The sequence below is a fragment of the Homarus americanus genome, unplaced genomic scaffold, assembly GCF_018991925.1.
Source record: "Homarus americanus isolate GMGI-L3 unplaced genomic scaffold, GMGI_Hamer_2.0 scaffold19117, whole genome shotgun sequence".
NCBI lineage: Eukaryota > Metazoa > Arthropoda > Malacostraca > Decapoda > Nephropidae > Homarus > Homarus americanus.
The window spans coordinates 373,298-394,393 of record NW_024754704.1 but is presented as its reverse complement, the minus strand read 5'-3'; the positions used below and the strand labels follow the sequence as shown (position 1 = coordinate 394,393).

The following is a 21,096-nucleotide window of genomic DNA, read 5'->3' as shown; positions in this document are numbered from 1 at the left end:
AAACGCGTAAAGTGAAACCGCGTAAAGCGAGGGTTCACTGTATATATACAGTATATACGTATATCATATTAAGAGTACATAATCCAAGAATAAACGTAAAAGAATGTAACTGGTAACAGTTTCCTAAATACTCGCTGCTAAAATGGGGGAGAATCTTCAATCATTATTTATCGTTTTTATACATATAGTACATTCGCTGTAGGCTGTATCGTGTGTGTGAGGTGTCTCCATAGGTGTGAGCGTATTAATGGAATTAGCCTCAATTTAGCAAATCAGTCCACTAAATCGAGTGAAAAATAATTGAAAAAACTCCTTCCGCTGAATCGAAAGTTCGGTATATCGGATTCTGTTAAATCGAGAGTATACTGTACTCATATTCATTTTTAGAAACAGCTTACAGAGAAGAAAATGTTCACAAATACATTATCTCCTTTGTATTGGTACAGTACCTCACAAATACCATCAACTGAGCCTGCTTTTGTGATATCTGTGATAATTTGATCAAGTGCTGTGCATCCAATAAAAATGGTGTGCACACCAGTTTGAGAACCACTGGTCTAAGGAAAGACTTCCTAAAACTTGAAGTATTGGAGGCAATTTACTTAAGACTCAGTGAATATTCTACTCAGTGATACTTTTCTTTTATTGCTGATAATTTAAATTGTGCTTTGCAAGTACAGGGTAGTTGCTTTGTTAACACCTTCTTGTGCTGTAAATGAGGCAGGGAAATAATGTCAGCATTTTGAGACTCCCTCTGAAGTTGCTCAACATTGGCAAAAACTGAAGAAAGTATAAGCATGAAGTCCTGTTGATAACAATGAATTTTGAATGGTTTAGCCTATTTCATGGTTTTAACCCAATGTTCCTAAAGCCTCATTGGCTCTCCCAGTAACCACTGAGATAGATGTTCAAGGCAATGATTTGATCCAGGTTTTGTTGAACAGAGCAACGCTGTGTTGTCTACTTGGGTAATTTACCCTGATAGTGCCCTCTAGGTCTGGGCAGTTTCTGCCAATGGTGTTTTAATGGAATGACTCTCATATGACACTTGTTCATTATTCAGATATAAAATGTGGACCACATCCTTTAATTCTTCATTCAGGTCTGTCAAGGCATTCGTTAAAAGGTTGTTACACCTTCACACCAATTATTTATGATTAACTCTGCATTTATCTCTCAACTATGAATGATTGTACCAAAGGAAAAATAAAAATAATTATAAAAAAAATGTATCAACAATAATAAATTAAGAATAGTGGCAGCATATTAAGGAGACCATGCAAAATATAAATCATGGGTGGTAGAGGTGGGGCCTGGTGTCACTTGGCAACTCCGGCCAACTGGACTTCATGTACACAGGGTTACACTGGAGGCTGCACCCATCATTGAGGGTGTGAGCACAAGGTTGAGAAGTTGCTGTAGTGGACTAATGGTACACACAAAGCGAGATAACACGCTATACCAGTAGCTAGGTCGCTAGTGGCAGGCCACACAGGTCACCACACCACCACACTGCAGCAACTCCGCCACTCCATACATAAAAAGCTGAAAGTCTGAACACGTCCTCCATTTCATACTAAATAAACTACGGTATTTACTTGTAGCACCAGTTAAGTATGCCACTTCTCTACTAAACACACTATATACATATATATTAATTATTAATCGTACTCACAGAGTGGACGAGTGTCAGCGGCATGGCAGGTCCAGGCTAAGTGAGACGGCCTGCCTTGCCGGCCTCTCACAACAATTCATGTAAAATGAATCGTTAGTTTCGAAACAGACGAACAACAGCTCGTGAAAAATGAATCTATAGTTTCGAAACATGCGAACAACAGCTCGTGAAAATGAATCTTTAGTTTCGAAACATGTGAACAACAGCTCGTGAAAAATGAATCTTTAGTTTTGAAACATGCGAACAACAGCCAGTGAAAATGAATCGTTAGTTTCGAAACATGCGAACAACAGCTCGTGAAAATGAATCTTTAGTTTCGAAACATGCGAACAACAGCTCGTGTAAAATAAATCTTTAGTTTCGAAACATGCGAGTTTCAAACTCAAGCAAGATGTGAAATAATACAGGGTAATTCATTTCCAGTTTCATTTGCAAAAGTTTTAAATGCAAAATGGATCAATATTTTAACCTGGTAGAGTGACAAGTTGTATGCACCCCACATTTAAAGCAACCTGGCTAAGGGTACCATTCTGTTTTTTATGTCCAAGAAATGATAGTCCAGAACATTACTAATGTAGGGCATGTAAATTAAATAGTACACATTATGCAGCAAAACTTTACTTATATTCTTCAATACTGTTTTTTTTTTTTACCTTCAGTATATATACAAAGTCTCAAAGAAAGATTGGCAACTGGCATTTAAAAGTAACTTAGGAGGTAGATAATATTTTTGTTCTATTTTGTAATGGAAGAATCAAGAGATGCAATAAACAAACTGCGTTGTCTTTTTCAACTTTAAATTATTCTTTCTTTGCAACAACTAGACTCTACAACACCCAGTTTACATCTTGCACTTAACTATGATGATCATTTTCCATACTTCAATACTTTACAATATAAAGAGTACTTGGGTACCAGTTGAAAACAGCAATACAGTACTGATGGTCAAGATCAAACATGCAAAGTATGGTTGAGATTTATATATGACCTTCCTACTGTAACAAATTGTCATGTATCAACATTGTTATGGCTTGTGTGTACTTTTTCTAGATGTTTTGTTAGGTCTCTTTTTTCATTATAAGCTTTTGGGCATAATCGACAGGCATAACGCTTTATTTGTAAATGACGAATCATGTGGTCCTTCAACTTATCAGCTCGAGCAAATGACTTGTTACAAGCTTTGCAAATGTGGCGTTGTTCCTCAATGTTGTGGATCTGGAAGAAGAAGTGCAATATAATACTAGACTTTGTAAAAAGTCATATTTATAAAATATTTTCAGAACATTTATTAAAACTTACAAAAATGGATCAATTATCTTGAAAACCCATTTCTGTCAGAGCTCATAGTCTGGCAGCTTCTCATAATGCAGACTACTAAATGGGGGTACAGTTAATCCTCGCCCAATGCAGGGGTTAGGTTTCTCAAAAATGGTGCGTTGGGCAAATTTAACTTCTTATGGGATATACGGTGTAGCAGGATCGTGGCCGCACATACCTTTTAAACGTTTACATGATGCACAAATATGATAATAATAAAACTAAAATGCAATAAACAATTAAAAATATGAATGATAAGCATTATAAAATCATATTACAGTCAACCCTCACTTTACGCGGTTAATATAACCCACAGGGTACCGTGGAAAGTGAGAAACGCATAAAGTGAACAACATAACATATGGGATTAATTGAAATAGAGACCGGGCCAACCCCCAAACTCCACTTTTTGACGACACACAACTATGTTGTAGTAAAAAATTTATCTTAACTTTATGATGGTATGCACACACACGTAATATAGAAGAGGTTAGGTTAGGAAAAAGAAAGGTTAAGTTAATAAAAATAAAGGTTAGGTTAGGAAAACTAAAAGTTAGATTGAACACTTACGTTAGTAGAAGAGATGGGTCGGCGTACGGGGATGGAGGCTACTGGCCCTCAGGTGAGTCACCATCACTGTCATCCACATTTGTCAGGGCCTCCCTGACAAATCCCTCAAAGTCATCTTCACTGTCTCTACCTCTGTCACTATCACTGGCTTGGGCTGGCTGTGGTGGGTTGCGGGCGAAGAACTCTGTTATGCTTTGCTGACGGCTGGTGTTTATGTTATCGTGATAATCCTTGATGTAGGGCTCCATAGTCTGCAACAGCTGGGTAGTGACGATTTCATACCTGTTTGTGTCATGGTCGTCGGAAAGGAGGAGCTTGATTTTCTCGACACACTCGATGGCACCCCTAACATTACTGTGGGATAAGCAGTGTTCTTCTTGGGATGACGCACCACCTGCCTCTTTACTAACGTCATCATCATCTACCATCTCGTCGGTAGTCACATCAGGATCCCTTATCACCTCCAGGATGTCGTCGTTGGTGGTCTCGGAGAAGCCTGCAGCTGTAACACTCTGCGCAGCTTCTCTGGCAAGGTCCACTGCTACTGTAACAGTCTGAACCTCACCAGTCACAGATTGACTCTGCCTTACGCCCGGAATGCCTTGCAACACATGTCTCCATGCGTGACGAACAGTTGCTACAGACAGCTGATCCCATGCCTCCACCAAGAAGTCCACAGCTTTCTTGATGTTAAATATTCTCCAGAATTGTTTGAAAAGTATTTTTTGCTCTGCCAACTGTTGATCCTCGTCTTCTTCGCTCTTGCTATCGGTGGTGGTGTCACTCAGGATACGCAACTCTTCCCTGGTGTTGGTGTAGTCGTTCAGGAGCTGGAATTTTTTTGTTGAGAATGCAGCTTTTACATTGCAGATTAACTCTTGGTCCATGGGCTGTAATATAAACGTAGTGTTGGGAGGAAGGAAGACCACTTTTACGTTAGGGTGACGATCTAACAGTAGGGGCGAGTGTCCTGGTGCGTTGTCCAGCAGCAACAAAATCTTGAATGGCACATTCTGTTGCTCACAGAATTTCTTTACATCGGGAACGAAACAGTCATCAAACCAGGAGAGGGACAGTGTAGAGAACATCCACGCCTTACATGCGGTCAGCCAGTGGACATTTAGCCTGGTCATGTCCATGTTTACCCAACTCCACTATCTTGTTACTTATCTCAGAAATTACTTCATCTTATTAAATCCTCTGAAACTGTTCACATATCTTTTCAGGACTTTCTAACATTTTCCATTCATGCACTGACCTGTGCTTATTTATTGCTACGTTCTTCCCCTCTTTCTCCTGCTTTGTTTGATGAACAAACATTAGATAAGTATAGATCAGCTGTTGAGCAAGCTATTAATATTACTGTTCCCAGGAGTCCTCAGACCTTTTGGAAATTTAAAAGAGGAAGGTCTAACAGGGGAACAGGACCAGCTGCTAGGTTCAGTTATCAACCTAGAGGAAACTTTAGAGGGGGAAACAATTCAAGACGTAGTAAGGGTGTCTGTTTGTTCAGAAGTGGAAGGAGACCTTATTCCACCACATCAGCAGTCACTCCCTCCCATTGAAGCCACACAGCTGGGTCGTCTAGGGGGTTGGGAAAACAGGTGGACTTCTTCCATATGGGCTTACAAGACAATCAAAGGGGGCCTCACATGGACTTGGTTGAGGCGCCCTCCCCTAGGTTTACCAAAAAGGGGTCAAAAACCAACCCCCTTACTCACAGAATTTGTAATTCAACTGTTAAACAGAGGTGTGATAGAACTGTTGCAGTCAGAGACATGTTTCATGTCTCGCCTATTCCCAGTCCCCAAGAAGGGCAGTGACAACTTGAGGTTGATTTTATATCTTTCTGTCCTGAGCAAGTTCAATACCAGAAAAAGTTTCAAGATGCTCACTTACGATCATCTGAGGCATCTACTTCCGCCCAATGCTTGGATCTCAAAAGTGGATCTCGAAGATGCCTATTGCTCCCAGGTATAGAAAGTCTCTAGTATTTTCAGTGGGGGATGTAAGTTATCAATTCACAGTGATGCCATTCGGCCTGATAATTATGCCAAAAGTGTTTACAAAACTGGCAAACATCCCCAGAGAGACCCTTGCGAAGGAGGGCATAAGAAATTTTGCTTATCTAGATGATTGGCTGATAGCGGGAAACTCTTTCGAAGATTGTCAAAGGGCGACCCAACGTACACTAGTACTATTTCAAAACCTAGGATTAAAGATAAACCAGGTCAAATCCAATCTCACACCATGTCAGAAATTGGATTGGTTAGGTCTCCATTGGGACACAAATCAGCAGTCAGTCAGTCTACCAGGAGCAAAGGTAACAGATGTGATAAACCAAGTAGAATCCTTTTGTGCAAAGAAAGTTAAGGAAAAAGCATCTAACTCATCTGGGGTCGAATTTGCTTCACAGAAACAGAAATTTTGCTTCCTCTCCCCCTATTCAGATCAAGAATCTTCTGTCTTGGTGGTAAAATTGGGACAATCTAATCGGTTCAATCTTCTTGGGTTCCCTCTCATACAGACTTGGTAGTTTGTACAGACGCGTCCGAAAAAAGATGGGGATACCATTCTTCAAAAGGAGAGTTCCGTCAAGGGAAGTGGAGCAACTCCCTTTGGGACAAACATATAAACATAAAAAAATTAGCAGTAGTCCTTTCTTTTTGTTAGCAAACCCAAATTTCAAAAACATGAAGATTCTGTTTGCCATGAACAACAGAACGGCAGTGTTTTGTCTCAATCATCAAGGCTCAACCAGATCTTGGCCTCTTCTAAACCTATCGGAAAAAATTTTCAAAGTTTGTGTAACACAAACACTTTACCTCAAAGCAACTCACATGCCGGGAGTATAAAACAATTGGGCAAATGCGTTGTCCCGTCTCACGCCAGTATCGACGGAAACAGAATGGTTCCTAAATATATCAACGTTCAAGAGTCTAGTGAGGAGGTTTGGGACTCCACAAATAGATCTCTTTGCCTCACAAAACAATCACAAGATTCCAATTTATGCATCTCTGGAATGATCGAATCTTTTAGGAAATGCTCTACTCATAGATTGGAACCATTGGAATTCAATGTATCTGTTCCCAAAGTGGTTCACAAACTCAGATCCTTCCAAGGGAAGGTCCTCTTAATTGCACCATATTGGATCCTACAACCGTGGTGTCTCGATCTGTTGGACTGGTGCCAGCATCCACTACAATTGCAACAAGGATATCTAGAACAGGTACTGCACCCTCAGTTCGAGATATCCTTGGCACTTCACGCTTGGAGTTTCTCGAAAGATGTTTAAATAGATTGTTGGGTAATTCTAATATCGTTACCCAAGTGATAGAAGGTCATAGGCCCCAAACTTCTATGTAATATGAGAAAGCTTTGAAACTTTTTCAACAATTTATTTGGTGAACGACTCCAATCACATTGTCGGAAACAGTTGTGTTAGAATTTTTAGATTTTCTGTTCAGAGTTAAAGATGTTCAAGGATCGACAATTGAATCTTATAAATTAGCATTGGTTGACCCTCTGGCATGGGGTTTTAATATTACTTTGAACCCAAGAATTTATCAAAGGCTCAGATCGTCCTTTTTTATTCGAAGACCTCCTCGGCCTAAGAGAATCCCACCTTGGTCTCTAGATAAAGTTATTAAATTTCTTATGGGGCCTAATTTCAATATAAATCTGAACCGGGACAGATTGCTCCAGAAGGCAGCCTTCCTTCTAGCAACAGCATCAGGTATGAGAATCAGTGAACTGATTTCAATTTCCAATAATCCATCATTATTGGTATTTTCTGAGGAAGATGTCACCCTTTTTCCTACGGAGATTCTAAGAAAAAATGAAAGGGAGGATTTTAGGGCTCAACTTACCGACAAAATGGCTGATGGATGAGACAAGGGTTCCTCATATATTGTGCCCAGTTAGGACTCTTCAAGAATGGTTAACCAGATTCCCTAATCGAAGCCCCTATGTATTCTCATCGCAGGATGGTAAGAAATTGTCTCCTAATCAAATGACAAAATATTTATCTCAGTTAGTGAGTAAAGCAGACCCTGGTAAGAAATTTTTGGCACATGACACCAAGAAATATGCAGGGTCTGTGGCCTTTCTGCGGCATATGAGCCTCAGTCAGATCAAAGAAGTGGGCTTTTGGAAATCTTCAAAAACCTTTCAAAACAGCTATCTTCATCTATCTCTGGAAGATGCTTCACATGTGGTGGTGCTGGGGTCCCCTCCCACACCTAGTTACTCTCCACAACCAGGACCTTCTTCTTCCTCATCAGAGTAAAGTGAGTATCCTAATTGGGATATGTAAACTAACATTTTACCTTCCGGTAAATGTTCCTAATATTGAAAATATTAAAAAATAAATAAATAAAAATTATAATTATCATCTGGACCTAAGCTAACGAGGCCTTATATGCAAAGTCACTTCCCTCTCCACCTCCTGCTTGGGTAATCAAAGCTAGACATTGCATTCTGGATTGAACAGAAAGCCGTTTTTTTCGAAATACCACTTTTTGTGATATAGTCCAAAATGCGACGTTGGCATCCCACCCAGCTCCACCCCTCGAGAGTTGACATGTGTTTACAGCTCGCTCTACAAGAGATGAGGGTAGCAATGCGTGTGATGGAGGGTGCGGGAGGGGGTTTTGAGAATTGCAATTAAATGCCAGGTATCGACGTGTCCTCCTAATATTACGCATTAAGTAATTATTAGATGTTTTAATTGCCTGTATGTTGGCCTGGCGAGTTATTGCTAGGCATTAACATACCTAGGAATGAAGCTAGACGTCGCATTCTGGACTACAGTGGAGTCTGCATTTACGCGGTCAATTGAACCCGTGGAGGCCCACGTAAAACGAGAAACGCATAAATGAAATAACAGAACATATGGGATTAACTGAAATACAGACTGGGCCGACCCCCAAACTCTACTTTTTCCGTAACAATACCTACGTTGTAGTAAAAATAACATCTTAATTTTATGATGGTATGCACACACAATTAATATTTAAGAGAAATACAGTCGCCGGTTAATGTCCATTCAAATAATGGACTCAACTCCCGGCCCCCCCCTCTTCCCACGCTCGCTGGCTCCTCCCTCTCTGAGAAATTTTTGGGTGAAAACAGTAGGCTTGCATTTTTAGTAATAAATAATACCTCAAACTAAAGTTAGGATTATATAATTGCCATTGCTGGATTCCTTGCAAGACAAGGAATATTTTGAATATAAATGTCATATATTTTGCACAAAAGATAAAATTTTTGCTCTTTCTAATCAAAATTCTTACATTAGATCTAAAATTTGTATGTCTAATGCAAAATCTATGATGTTTATATTCAAAATGATCATCAAATTGTAATTCCAGCAATGTAAATTATATTCTGGCCAGGTAATTTGTATGAATTTTATGAGCTAAAACAAATATCTTCAGTAAATAAACAAATTATACTTCACCCAGACACTATCTATCAATCAAAATACCCCACCTCCCCCCCTCTTCCCATGCTCACTGGGTACCTCCCTCCTTCCCTACCTACCAGAGAAATGTTTGGGGGTAAACAGTATGCTTACATGATTAGTAATAAATAGTACCCCAGACTAAAGTTAGGATAATATAATTGACATTGCTGGATTCCTTGCAGGACATGGATTATTTTGAATACAGTAGTACCCCGATTTACGCGGTCAATTGAACTCACAGGGTACCGCGGAAAGTGAAAACCACGTAAAGTGAACAACAGAACATATGAGATTAATTCCAATAGAGACTGGCCCGACCCCCAAACTCCACTTTTTCCGACACAATACCTATGTTGTAGTAAAAATAACATCTAAATTTTATGATGGTATGCTCACACAATTAATATTTAAGAGAAATACAGTCGCCAGGTTAATGTCCATTCAAATAATGGACTCAAATCCCCCCTCCCCCTCTTCCCAGCTCACTCGCTCCTACCTCACTGAGAAATGTAAATTATATTCTGGCCGGGTAATTTGTATGAATTTTATGAGCTAAATTAAAAAAAAATAAAAATTATACTTCACCGCGTATTTGAGTAGATGCACCGCGGAAAGTGAAAGTCCGGTTCTGACAAGGTACCGCGTAAATGAGAAATCGCGGAAAGTGAAACCATGTAAAGCGGGGTGATACTGTATAAACATCATATATTTTGCACAAAAGATAAAATTTTTGCTCTTTGTAATAAAATTCTTAAATTAGATCTAAAATTTGTAAGTTTAATGCAAAGTTTATGATGTTTATATTTAAAATAATCACCATCTTATAAGAATTCCAGCAACGTAAATTACATATTTTGAGCTAAAAACAAATCTCTTCAGTAAATACAGTAAACAAATTATACTTCACCAGCGTAAATGATGAAATTTACCGCGTAATTAAAACATTTCATTCTGGCAAGGTGCAGCGTAAATGACCAAACGCGTAAACAAAAACCGCGTAAATCCAGAGTATACTGTAGTGATTTAAGGGCGATTTAGGGTAATTTTAGAAGTGTTTCTGACTTTATGAGCTTTTGGCTTTACTTTGTATGTACTTTTCTGTGAGCTGGAACCAATTACCCAATATCCCATTGAAATAATGGATTCGGTTAAGGAAATTTTTGGTTAATGAACGACTCTGTGCAACAGACAGAGACACACAGAGACCTTCACCTCAAACTTATCACCTCAACACCCCCACCCCCCACCAACCCCTCGCTGGGTGGCATGGCTGGCTACCCCCCCCCCAGCCAGGCTTTTAGGCTTACAGTTTTTATCTTATATAATATCTCAGACTAAAGTTAAATTATAATTTGCATTGCTGGAATCCTTGCAAGACAACCAATAATTTGAATATAAATGTCATATATTTTGCTCAAGAGATAAATATTTTTGTACATTAGTGTATAGTACTGTAGTACATTTTATAAAAAAGTTTTTCAATTGTATTTTTAGGTAGATTTACATAGATTTCTTCATTTATTTTCATCCATTTACATGCACACACCATACTAAAAGAAACGTAATAGAAATAAATGACGTTAGTGCAAAGCTGGAGTGCACATGTACTAATTTGATTACGGTACTAAAAATGTTTTGTCTAGTGCAAATTATAGCATGTTTATATTCAAATTAATCAGTATGTTACAAGAATCCCAGCTGTTAATTATATTCAGCCAGGTCATTTCACTGGATTTTTATAAGAGAGAAGCTTAGTCACCTTAGAACTGATAAATATACACGCGTTAGACCTGGGCCTGTGCCAACTGTCAAACGTACTACCTCCCCTCCCCCCACGCCCCCTCGCTCGCTCCCACCCTCTCCCCCATCTGCTTGGTGTTGCTGGAATCCTTGTAAAACAGTGAATAATTTTAATATAAACGTAATGTATTTTGCTCAAGAGATAAAAATTAATCACCTGTATCACATTACAGTAGTGATTTAACAGTAAAAGTGTATATGTACGTATATAGTTTTCCACATACACATAAGTATAAATAAAAAGTTTATGTGATGATCGGACAACATCCATTTCGGTTAACGTCACGTTTCCAAGAACGTATCGAGGACGTTAACCGGCGCATGACTGTAAGATAAAAAAAGAATACAGATAACAGTCATAAAGAAAATACAGCAATAATCAATGCAATCTATGTGCAATACAAAGGCATTATTACTTACTCTCATATGAGTGTATAAATTGCTTGATCTACGGAAAGTTTTTTTGCATGTGTCACATTCATATGGCTTTTCGCCCGTATGAATCCTTTTATGTTCTCGGTAATACTCTGTCCGAGAAAACGTCTGGCCACAAATCTGTAAAACAAGGAGAAAATATGAATGACTGATCCAGAAACCCCATCTTGTAATAAAGCTCATAACCAGTTGACTCTCACACTACAGGTTGGTTACTGAGGCACAAAGGCAGGGGTTCTTAACCTTTTTTGAGTCACAGACCCCATGAGAATCTGTTGAAAGCTATGGACCCCATTCCCAGAAAATTTATATAAACACAGAATTTTGTATTCATTGAATATATTTTATTGCACTGGAAGGATATTTTCTTCACATAGTCATAAATATAATATAAATAGAATCTTTACAAAGAATTATGTCCCTCACTCTTTTTTCATGCTAAATTTAATGGCCACTCCCTGAAAAAATTAAATACTCTGTATATCCAAATTGTGCATATTAAACCAAAATTCAATTTTAATTCTGCTCAAAAGATAATTTCAATAAGAAGGCTATTGTTGTTTGGCTTGAATAAGAACATGAAATTGTGGAGTTGTCTTTTATCATTTTTGACAGGCAATCAATTTCAACTTTTCGTTTTCATGGCAACAAATGCAGAAACTCTGAAGTAGAAAGGTTTGTACAGTAGTAGTAAACAGATTCAGAGCTCCCATAGCTCGCTTTGCCAGCTGTTTAGCTGAAATCATGTTGTATTATTTTCTTTGTCCTCAGGTCAATGAACTCATCTTTGGCAAGGTCTACATCCTTGATACAGTCCATGTCAGCAAGGAAAGGATTACAAATCCATGTTTCAACTTAAGGCCCTCTGAGCAGAAGTAACCATCCTTCATGGGGCCGGTTCACAGATCCCCTCAAGCCACTCCATGGACCACAGTTAAGAAACCCTGCACTAAGGGCTTCACTCACCTGCCCTCTCACATCACCACCCCCAAATGGAGGAGATCATGTGTAAAGGTTGCCTGCTCAGTCACTATACCTATTGCACTTGAACTTCTATGCATTATATTGACTTCAGGCCAATTAACATCTATGAAGTCAGTTCCTAATGACTAATCTATGAAGCTAAAGTATCTAACACATCTGGCAAAAGGCTATGCTACAAAATAGAATTTCAGGATCAATCCTTCATTTCTTGCACACCACCATAAGCTAAGCCGTTCTCATAATCAAAAGCCAGCAAGGAATGAAAGAGGTGTACAAAAGCCCCAAAGATTAGGCAGATATAGAACCCTAGGAAAATCAATTATGTTTTAGTTTGTCTCTATTAGCCTCTGGGCTTCAGGCTATGGTAAGCATACACCCCCCCCCCCATAAAAAAACGGGTATACTCGAGAACATTTAAAAAGCAAATAAAAAAATTATAGTCTTTCAAACAGGCCATGCATGATATAAACAGGAAATAAATGCATATCCTTACAACAGGTTGGCAACACAAGGGCTAGGAAGAGTCTAGAATGTGTGTGAAATGGTGTGTTTGTGACACAATAGTATGAGGTAAACAACACTAATTTGCAGGTACAGGATACCTGTTTTACTATGTTATTACTATTTACACAACAGGGAGCCCTCATTATAAATGGTTATAGGGACCAGAAAGAAGCCACTGATAATTAAACCACTTATAAAGGGGAATTAATTCCCATAAGAATTAACAGGAATATGGTCTAATCAGGACCATCACATTGTAAGTGGCACCCTTACAGTTTAATTTGGTATCTTTAAACAGTTATATAAATATATATACAGTTGGTCCTCATATTACGCGGTTAATGTAACCCGGAGGGTACCGCGGAAAGTGAGAAACGCGTAAAGTGAATAACATAACATATGGGATTAATTGAAATGGAGTCCGGGCCGATCCCCAAACTCCACTTTTTGACGACACACAACTATGTTGTAGTAAAAATATTATCTTAACTTTATGATGGCATGCACACACAATTAATAATTAAGAGAAATATCAATAATATTAGGTTTTTTAACACTTACATTAGTAGAAAAGATGGCTGGGCACACGGGGATGGGGGGTTGGTTCCGAGGCAGAGGGCAGATTATTGGCCCTCACCTGTATCACTGGTATCAATTGTATCACTATCCACCACAGAGGCTTGCAGGGCCTCTTTGTCAAACCCCTCAAAGTCCATATCCTCACTATAATTATCACTATCACTGGCTTGGGCCGGCTGTGGTGGGTGGCGGGTGAAGAACTCGGTAATGTTTTGATGACTGGGCAACCTTGTGCGCATCGTGCCCGCGCCGCTTCCCGCATATATGAGTAGATGAACCGCATTAAGTGAAAGTTCGGTTCTGGCGAGGCACCGCGTATATGAGAAATCGCGTTAAGTGAAACCGCGTTAAGCGGGGTACAACTGTACTGATGTTGAAGATCAAGGGGCGGCTCATCACCATCAACTAGCAGACTCAGGATTGGCGAAGACCTGAAGGCACTGGTCGTCAGGCGCACCCCAGCATGATGAAATGAGTTCAGTGTATTAAGTCTAGCCTCAGTGGCTGAGGAGTACACCTCACGCCCATAATCTAGTTTGGGTCTAACTTGCATGAGGTAAAGGTGTAGCAGAGTTCCTCAGTCAGCACCCCATGACATGTGCCACAAGACTCTCAATAACTTGAGAGCACGCTGGCAAGACGTTTTGAGGTTTGGAGGTAATGAATATGTGGTTGCCACTTATGCCGGTTGTCGAAGATAATACCCAAAACACGGGTCTTTGTGACACATGGCACACGACGACCATAGAGCTGTAGATAAGAATCTGGGTGAACACCTCGAAGGCGGGTGAAATGCATGGCAATGGTCTTCAAGGGAGAAAATCTGAAGCCATGCTCTGTGGTCCAATGTTGGGCAAATAGCTGTTTTGGGGGGAACAAACCTTTAAACAGTATGGCTCCTAAACATACATTATCCCCAAGTGATGGTGGAGTAAAGAAAAACTGTTAAGTGATGACATTAGAAAAGAAAATTAAAATTGTTGATAAGTTACAAAGTGGCCTGGGTGCAGCAGCAGTAGCCCACCTGTCTCGTATTTTTTTTACTTGTAATGAAACCATAAAAGTTGTGGAAAAATCATTATGATACTCTAATGTGGCCTACAAATAAAGAAATATAATATAAAAGATGAAAAATGATGAATATGGGTGTGTATGTGTGAGAAGTGAGCGTGTGTGGAGGCGGTTATAACCAAAGCCTTGGCTAATTATTGTTTGGCTGACTCAACAGCCTCGTATATTGTTCCTGTACTTGTAATGAAACCATTAAGGTTCTGGAAAATCATTACAATACTCTAATGTGGCTTAGAAATAAAGAAAATATAATATAAAACTATAAAATAAGAAAAATGAAGAGCATCAGTGTGTGTATAATGTGGGAAGTGAATGTGTTGAGGCAGAGGGGTTATGGCTATAACTGTGTGGCTGCACTCCCTCTCGATGTGACATCACGTCATACACACAGCCAGCATGGCACAGTGGCAGCCACACATCTGTGAGTCAGCTGGTGAGAATTTATGTGGTGGCATTCCACAAGTCTTATTTTTCTCAGTAAATATAAAGTTCCTCAAACGTGGATTCTCCTAACACGTCGTTTTCGAGGAACCTAACCTTCATGTTGGATAAGGTCTTATTGTACCAAATTTACATTACTTAATCTCTTTTACATTTCCCACCTGGTGGAAATTTTTTCTTAATAACATCACTAAAAATGTGAGCACTTACCTCACAGGCACTTCCCCGTAGCCCCTTGTGTATGTCCATATGTCTCTGAAAGGCAGCATTTGTTCTCAAACTCTGTCCACACACAACACAGATAAAGGGAAGGTTTCCATGACAATCACGAACATGGTCACACATCTCTTCCTCGGAATTTATTGTCTGTCAAACAGAACATACAATAACCATCTAACCTCTCACATTATCTTGGGACTGTAAAGGCTATAATTTAAAAAATATTGTAAAATTACAATACAGGTGTTCTTGTACTTACTAACATTCTACTTACAAGCTTTCAGAGAGACAAAAAATCTTGTCCATTTGTCCAAATGACTATTTATACATTACCGGTATATTAACTATTTGTACATTAAAATGCTGTTAAATGCTGGTAAAATATACTGCAGAGTAGTGGTTCTTAAACTGTGGGCACAAAGAATTTAACATATTTCTGACTCAGATTAAACAAGGTTGACTCAAAAAGTTCCCAGAATTGCAGTCATGTGCAAACTGGCGTGAACATAATAAACAGGCGGTAGAGGGTATAAGCCTGTATAATCAGGTGCCAACATGCTGAGATATATCAGTGTAATTGTGTCAGTTGAGTGTTGGTGTTCGGTGGATGCTCATCAAGTTGTCCCGTTTGAACACTGCGCTATCATTAAATTAATGTGCAGACTCGGGAAAACGGTGGTGAAAACCCTTCAAAACCTGAAAACTGCCTATAGAAATACCTCTTTGAAAAAGTTCTACACACATGTGCTGATTAGTTTGCAGGACGCAATTCGATAAAAACGACTGGAAAAGTAGAGGAACGGGTGGCTCCTGCATCATGACAATACACCAAGTCCCATCTTAGCAGTGCAACAGTTCTTGGCCGAGAAGGAGATACCGGTCATTAACCTGCCACCATATTCACCAGATCTCTCTCCGTGAAATTTCTGGCTGTTTCTGGGACTGAAAATGGGGCTCAAGAAGAAGCGTCTTGGTGGATGATATTACAGCTCACACGATGGACTTTTTGTGATCTATACCAAATGAGGACTTTTTGAGGTGCTTCCAACAGTGGCAAGACTGCTGAAACAAGTGAGGGTGTGGACAGGAAGTATTTTGAGGTTGATAAGGTCAGCCATTTTGTAATGATGTTGAATAAATGATATAGCTACATTCTGAGAACTTTTTGACAATCTCGTATATTCCCAATGAAATACAAGGAGTTCATATGAACAATTTGATTCTTTAATATTTTCTTTACTAAGATATAAATCTAGAACTAATTGTTAATGATAAAGCAACTATCAAAGTTTATTATTAACAATAATAATAATAATAATAATAATAATAATTCATAGTAAATAAAATTTATAATAAAAAATACACAAAAATAAAATAATAAAATAATAACAATAATAATACTGTACAGTATTTATGAAAAATAAAAATAAAAATAATGATGGACCATCCAACTTCTTGCAATTTATAAATCTATTAATTTCTAATTTCCATTAATGTGTTTTACAAATTTCCAGAAAAGGGCCCCAGCTATTAATACCAATACAGTACAGCGATACACACCTCCAACATTTATTATATTATATATTCTTGTATGATCAGCCACATCTGGTGCATGTTTTATCATTGTTAATATAAAATATTAAATACAGGTACTCCTCGACTTACGACCTACTCGGCTTACGACCATCCGGACATACGACCGCCGCAGTCGTATACAATATTTTTCAAATTAAGTATTTTAGAGTCCCGGAGTTAGTGATCATGCTGTGTACTGACAAAATTTCGTTTGTAATTCCCTTTAAAATGGCTGGCAAGCGTAAAAGTGAGAGTTCTCGTGGTGCTGAGAAGAAAAAGAGACACCCATTTTAGATTTACTATGTATTATTTTCGCCTTTTCGACTTACGACCAATTCGATTTACGACCTGGTAGTCGGTCTCTTACCCTGTCGTAAGTCAAGGACTGACTGTACTGTGCTATAAAATCTTCAAAGGCAACTGAATTACAAGGACTGAGACTGAGAGAGGCTTATGTACACAGGGTGATCTTACAAAACATGAGGTCAGGTCAAACACATGACATCCACTAATCCACACACCACCACCATCGCAAACATATAAGAGGAGCTTATAAGAATGGGCCATGTAACTAATCATGTCAAGTCATGTAACATATATGAGACCCACTAATCATCTATCGTACATCTACCTCGAAGGCTTTCAAAGCATTTTTAACCTTGGACCACTGACAAATAAATTTGTGTAACATATCAGTTTTGTACTGACCATCACTAAGCTTTATAGAATTCATTTCCCTAATCAAACTTTCTGTGACACATGGTGATTTATACACTTCTAAACTGTTTTCCCAATCTATGGGATGATTATTATTCCTTATATGAACTGTGCTATAACATGACGGAATATTGCGTCATGTTCCAGGGTCCTCTTGTGTTGGAGGTTTGGGGAGGGAAGGAGGGAGGGAACTGACTGCACACCCCACAAAATGGTTCCTGCCTCTCCCCTACTCTCCTCTCCTCTCCTTGCCTGCCATTCCTATTGTAAAATATTTTATTCTTTTTTGATTAATCATTAAAGATATATTTACTGTAATAATTTGTGCTAATGTGTTTAATATTTTATATTAACCATGATAAAACATACACCATAAGAGGCTCATCATTGGTGAAAAGGGGAGTGCCAGCCTCCTTGCCTTCCCCTTGCCTCCGTCCAACTCAGTGTCTCACACAAAAGACTGTAAACTAGATGTTGTGTGTGTGAATGATGTGGTGTTGGGGTATTAGTTAATGAATAATAAATAAACAATATTGTATTGTTAATGACAGTACAGTAGTTTGATGAATAGTAGTAACAAATGTAGTACGCTACTATTCATCAAACGACTGTTATTGACGACACAATATTATTGCTTATTTATTAATTAATACCACAACATCACACCCTAACACCACCCACACACCCCATATTGTATGACATAAATTTATGCGTTGTTAACTACGTGGTGGTGATTTAAGAGAACAGCTGTTGAGGAGCTTAGCGCTTGGCAACACTGGTGCATGTTACCACTTCTTTCCACTCCATCTCTCTAATCACCCACGCCTTTCTGCTTTCTCACTCCACGTTCAAAAATCTTAAGTAAGGTAATGGTGAAGGGATATAATGCGATAAGTGTAAGTATAAAAAATACTGTATTTTATCTTTCATGTTTATTCAAGACATCTTCAGGTCCTCAGACTCACTCATCCCCCACCCAACAATGGGTGACCTGACATTGTATCAAAGGGTCAGTAATATGAGATCACTAATACCCCACCCTACCTCCACCTGACATTGTGTCAGGTCAGGTCAGTTACACGAGATCCACTAATGCCCCACAGGTCCAAGGTAGTGGAAAATATCAGTCCTTGATGTAACACACAGCTTCATTCACGACCATATCATTCTGAGGATGTGGGCTAGTGTTTGTCTGTGCAAGATACTTAGTTTAGACACTCGGAAAGTTTTTTCCAGTAATCGGAAATATTTCCGGGGATGGGCGATTTTTCAGGGTTTAGGAAAGTCTTCCGGTTAGCCAGAAATCTCTCATCCCCGGAAGTGCTCTGCACCAATTGTTCCGTCTAACAGGGATATCACTGTAATTTGCTAATTAATTAATGATTTAATTAGCTAGTTAGGTTAGGGAAATGCTTACATGGAGTGTACAAGACTTGGTTGTACAGTCAGTTCTGCTATAACGCGATAGTTGTGTTCTTGTAAAACATCGTGTTATAGAAATTCGCATAATAGAAATAACAGGGCTTATGGAGAAAATAGGGTTAGGTGCAGATTACTATTCGAAATCCAAAAAAAATTTAGTAGTTAGCCTAACACAAAGGATAGCACAGTCTAAATAAATGTTACATTCATATCTAATAATGAAATCATACAGTAAATGTAACACTTTACCTTGAAAAAATATGAATATAACTTGATGGGGGAGAAGGGTGATTTTGAGGTAGATAACATCGAGCTTCTCTTCAAGGGTTATAGCCTTTCTTTTACGATAATCACCGGGAATGCGATCACCAGAACGCTTCTTGGAGATATTCTTCTTTACCATATTCACAGTTAATACCACAAAATTGGAGAAATAGTAGGCAAAAATCGCATTACAGCAAACAAGCGTTCGCGTTATACAAATATTGTTCCTCTATTCATAAATCGCGTTAAGAGCCAATTCGCGTTGTCAAAACACGCTTTATAGCAGAACTCACTGTAATAACACTATTTGGCACCCGCAAGACGGGAAGTAGTGCGGTATTCCTCTTTCTCTATGGATCACGTTAATATCGTTTTATTTACACAATATCGGTGGCGGTAGTTAACTTAAAATTTAAATATGTATTTCTATTAAGAAATAGTTTTGTAAATAAAAATAAAAATTAATATTTAGTTCTTGTTTTATGTATCACTGCGCGATTGGGTCACGGAATTGTACAAGGCGGTAGAAACACCATCCTCATTTCACACTTCATGGGAGGCAGACGTGACTAAAAAATCTAGCAGACAGCCGGCAATCCAGAGATATTCTAGCTTCTCAGTTCCTCCAAGACTCTCTTCAACTCATAGCAGCCCCTAAAATAATGGCTAAGTACCTCTTTAAAGTTTAGGTGATCACGTTTTCTTGGGTACCGCTATTTTAAGCATACCGGGCTAGCTTAGGTAATTATATTATTATTTTTTATTATATTTTAATAACTTAAATTTACTATCTACAATTATCCTAAAAGAATCAACTTTCCTGAAAAAAAAAATCCCACACTCAATACAATGACTCATTTGTTTACAAAGTCCAAACAGTTGATAGGGTTAGCTGTTTTCCAGAGTACAGAGTAGTGTATTTATCATTACTTATTAAATAATATTATAGTGTATTTACCACCATTTAATAAATCCTACTGCAGTGTATTTATCATCACCTAATAAGTAATATTGTAGTGTACAGTACAGTATTATGCATATACAGTACCCTGGTTTATTTATTAAGCAGTTGTTAAGTGTACAAGTACCTAAATCGAGCCATCATGTATCACTTGAAGGTAGTAAATAACGAAGTTCGGAAGATATCTTCATATCAAATACTAAACATTGTGTTATAGTGACCCCTGTTGTAAGCTGGTCTACTGAAAGCTCTCACACGAATACATCCTGAGTAAACAGCCTTCTGATACAGCTTATCCTCTTATTTTCAAGTCATATTACAAATTACATACAGTATTGTATTTTTTCTCTATTACTGAAGATGTTATATTAATCATGATAAACCATAAGAGGAAAATCATATGAAAATATAATACTGAATCAATAAATAAATAAACCTGACAGATGCGGCAACACCCGATCAGCCCCCGAGCCCACTTACATACTCACGCCTTAAGTTTTAAACACCCTCTTCCTTTGAAGAGGTTGAAATACGACGACCCTCTTCAATGGACGAGGGTGCTTGAAATGCCAGGGTCAGTGTCTTGGTTTTCAGTAGGCCTATAGAAAATCTGATTAAACCACTGTGCAGTATTCAGTGAGAATGTGTTGCTCATTCAATTTTTTTTTTTTTTTTTTTTTTAGTATTTTTGGTGACTAAAGCACCTCAGAGTCCAAAAAAGGCAAATTCCAATATATTGAAGTAGGATATATCGAGGATTTACTGTTAATAACCAATAAGAGGGTGAAGAGGAGATATAGACCCAAATATGATTAGCAACTATGAAAAAGTGAGGAAAATTGAAGTGAGGTAAAAAATTCAAGAAAAACATACAGTGTAACGTAGAATATTATTGCTATGCTTCTGCACCTCAAAAAATATTTTGAAAAATTAAAACTCTTCTAACCTTTGTGCATGTATGACACCATTTAACTTGACTATGTGTACGTGAGAGATGAACTTTAAGACTTCCTGCAGAAGGAAATTCCTTTTCACATATTGCACACCAGGTAGCACTCCCAAGGTCTTCAGGTCCCAGCTGAAAAGAAAATAATA

General features: G+C 38.4%; 1 protein-coding gene across 3 annotated transcripts in view; it reads right to left on the bottom strand.

The window, feature by feature from the left end:
* Positions 1–2,271: 2,271 nt before the first annotated feature.
* LOC121855995 (zinc finger and SCAN domain-containing protein 31-like) overlaps positions 2,272–21,096 on the bottom strand; it is a 38,192-nt gene continuing 19,367 nt past the window's right edge. The window contains exons 6-9 of one of the 3 annotated variants that reach the window (XM_042351228.1): positions 20,948–21,079; positions 15,054–15,209; positions 11,250–11,384; positions 2,272–2,890 (exon numbers count right to left, since the gene is read on the bottom strand). In XM_042351228.1, the coding sequence (XP_042207162.1) occupies positions 2,684–2,890; positions 11,250–11,384; positions 15,054–15,209; positions 20,948–21,079 (630 nt within the window). In that variant the 3' untranslated portion in view covers positions 2,272–2,683. Of the gene's footprint in view, positions 2,891–11,249; positions 11,385–15,053; positions 15,210–20,423; positions 20,601–20,947; positions 21,080–21,096 lie in introns of those variants that run through there. The other 2 variants (XM_042351229.1, XM_042351230.1) reach the window with 2 other exon arrangements.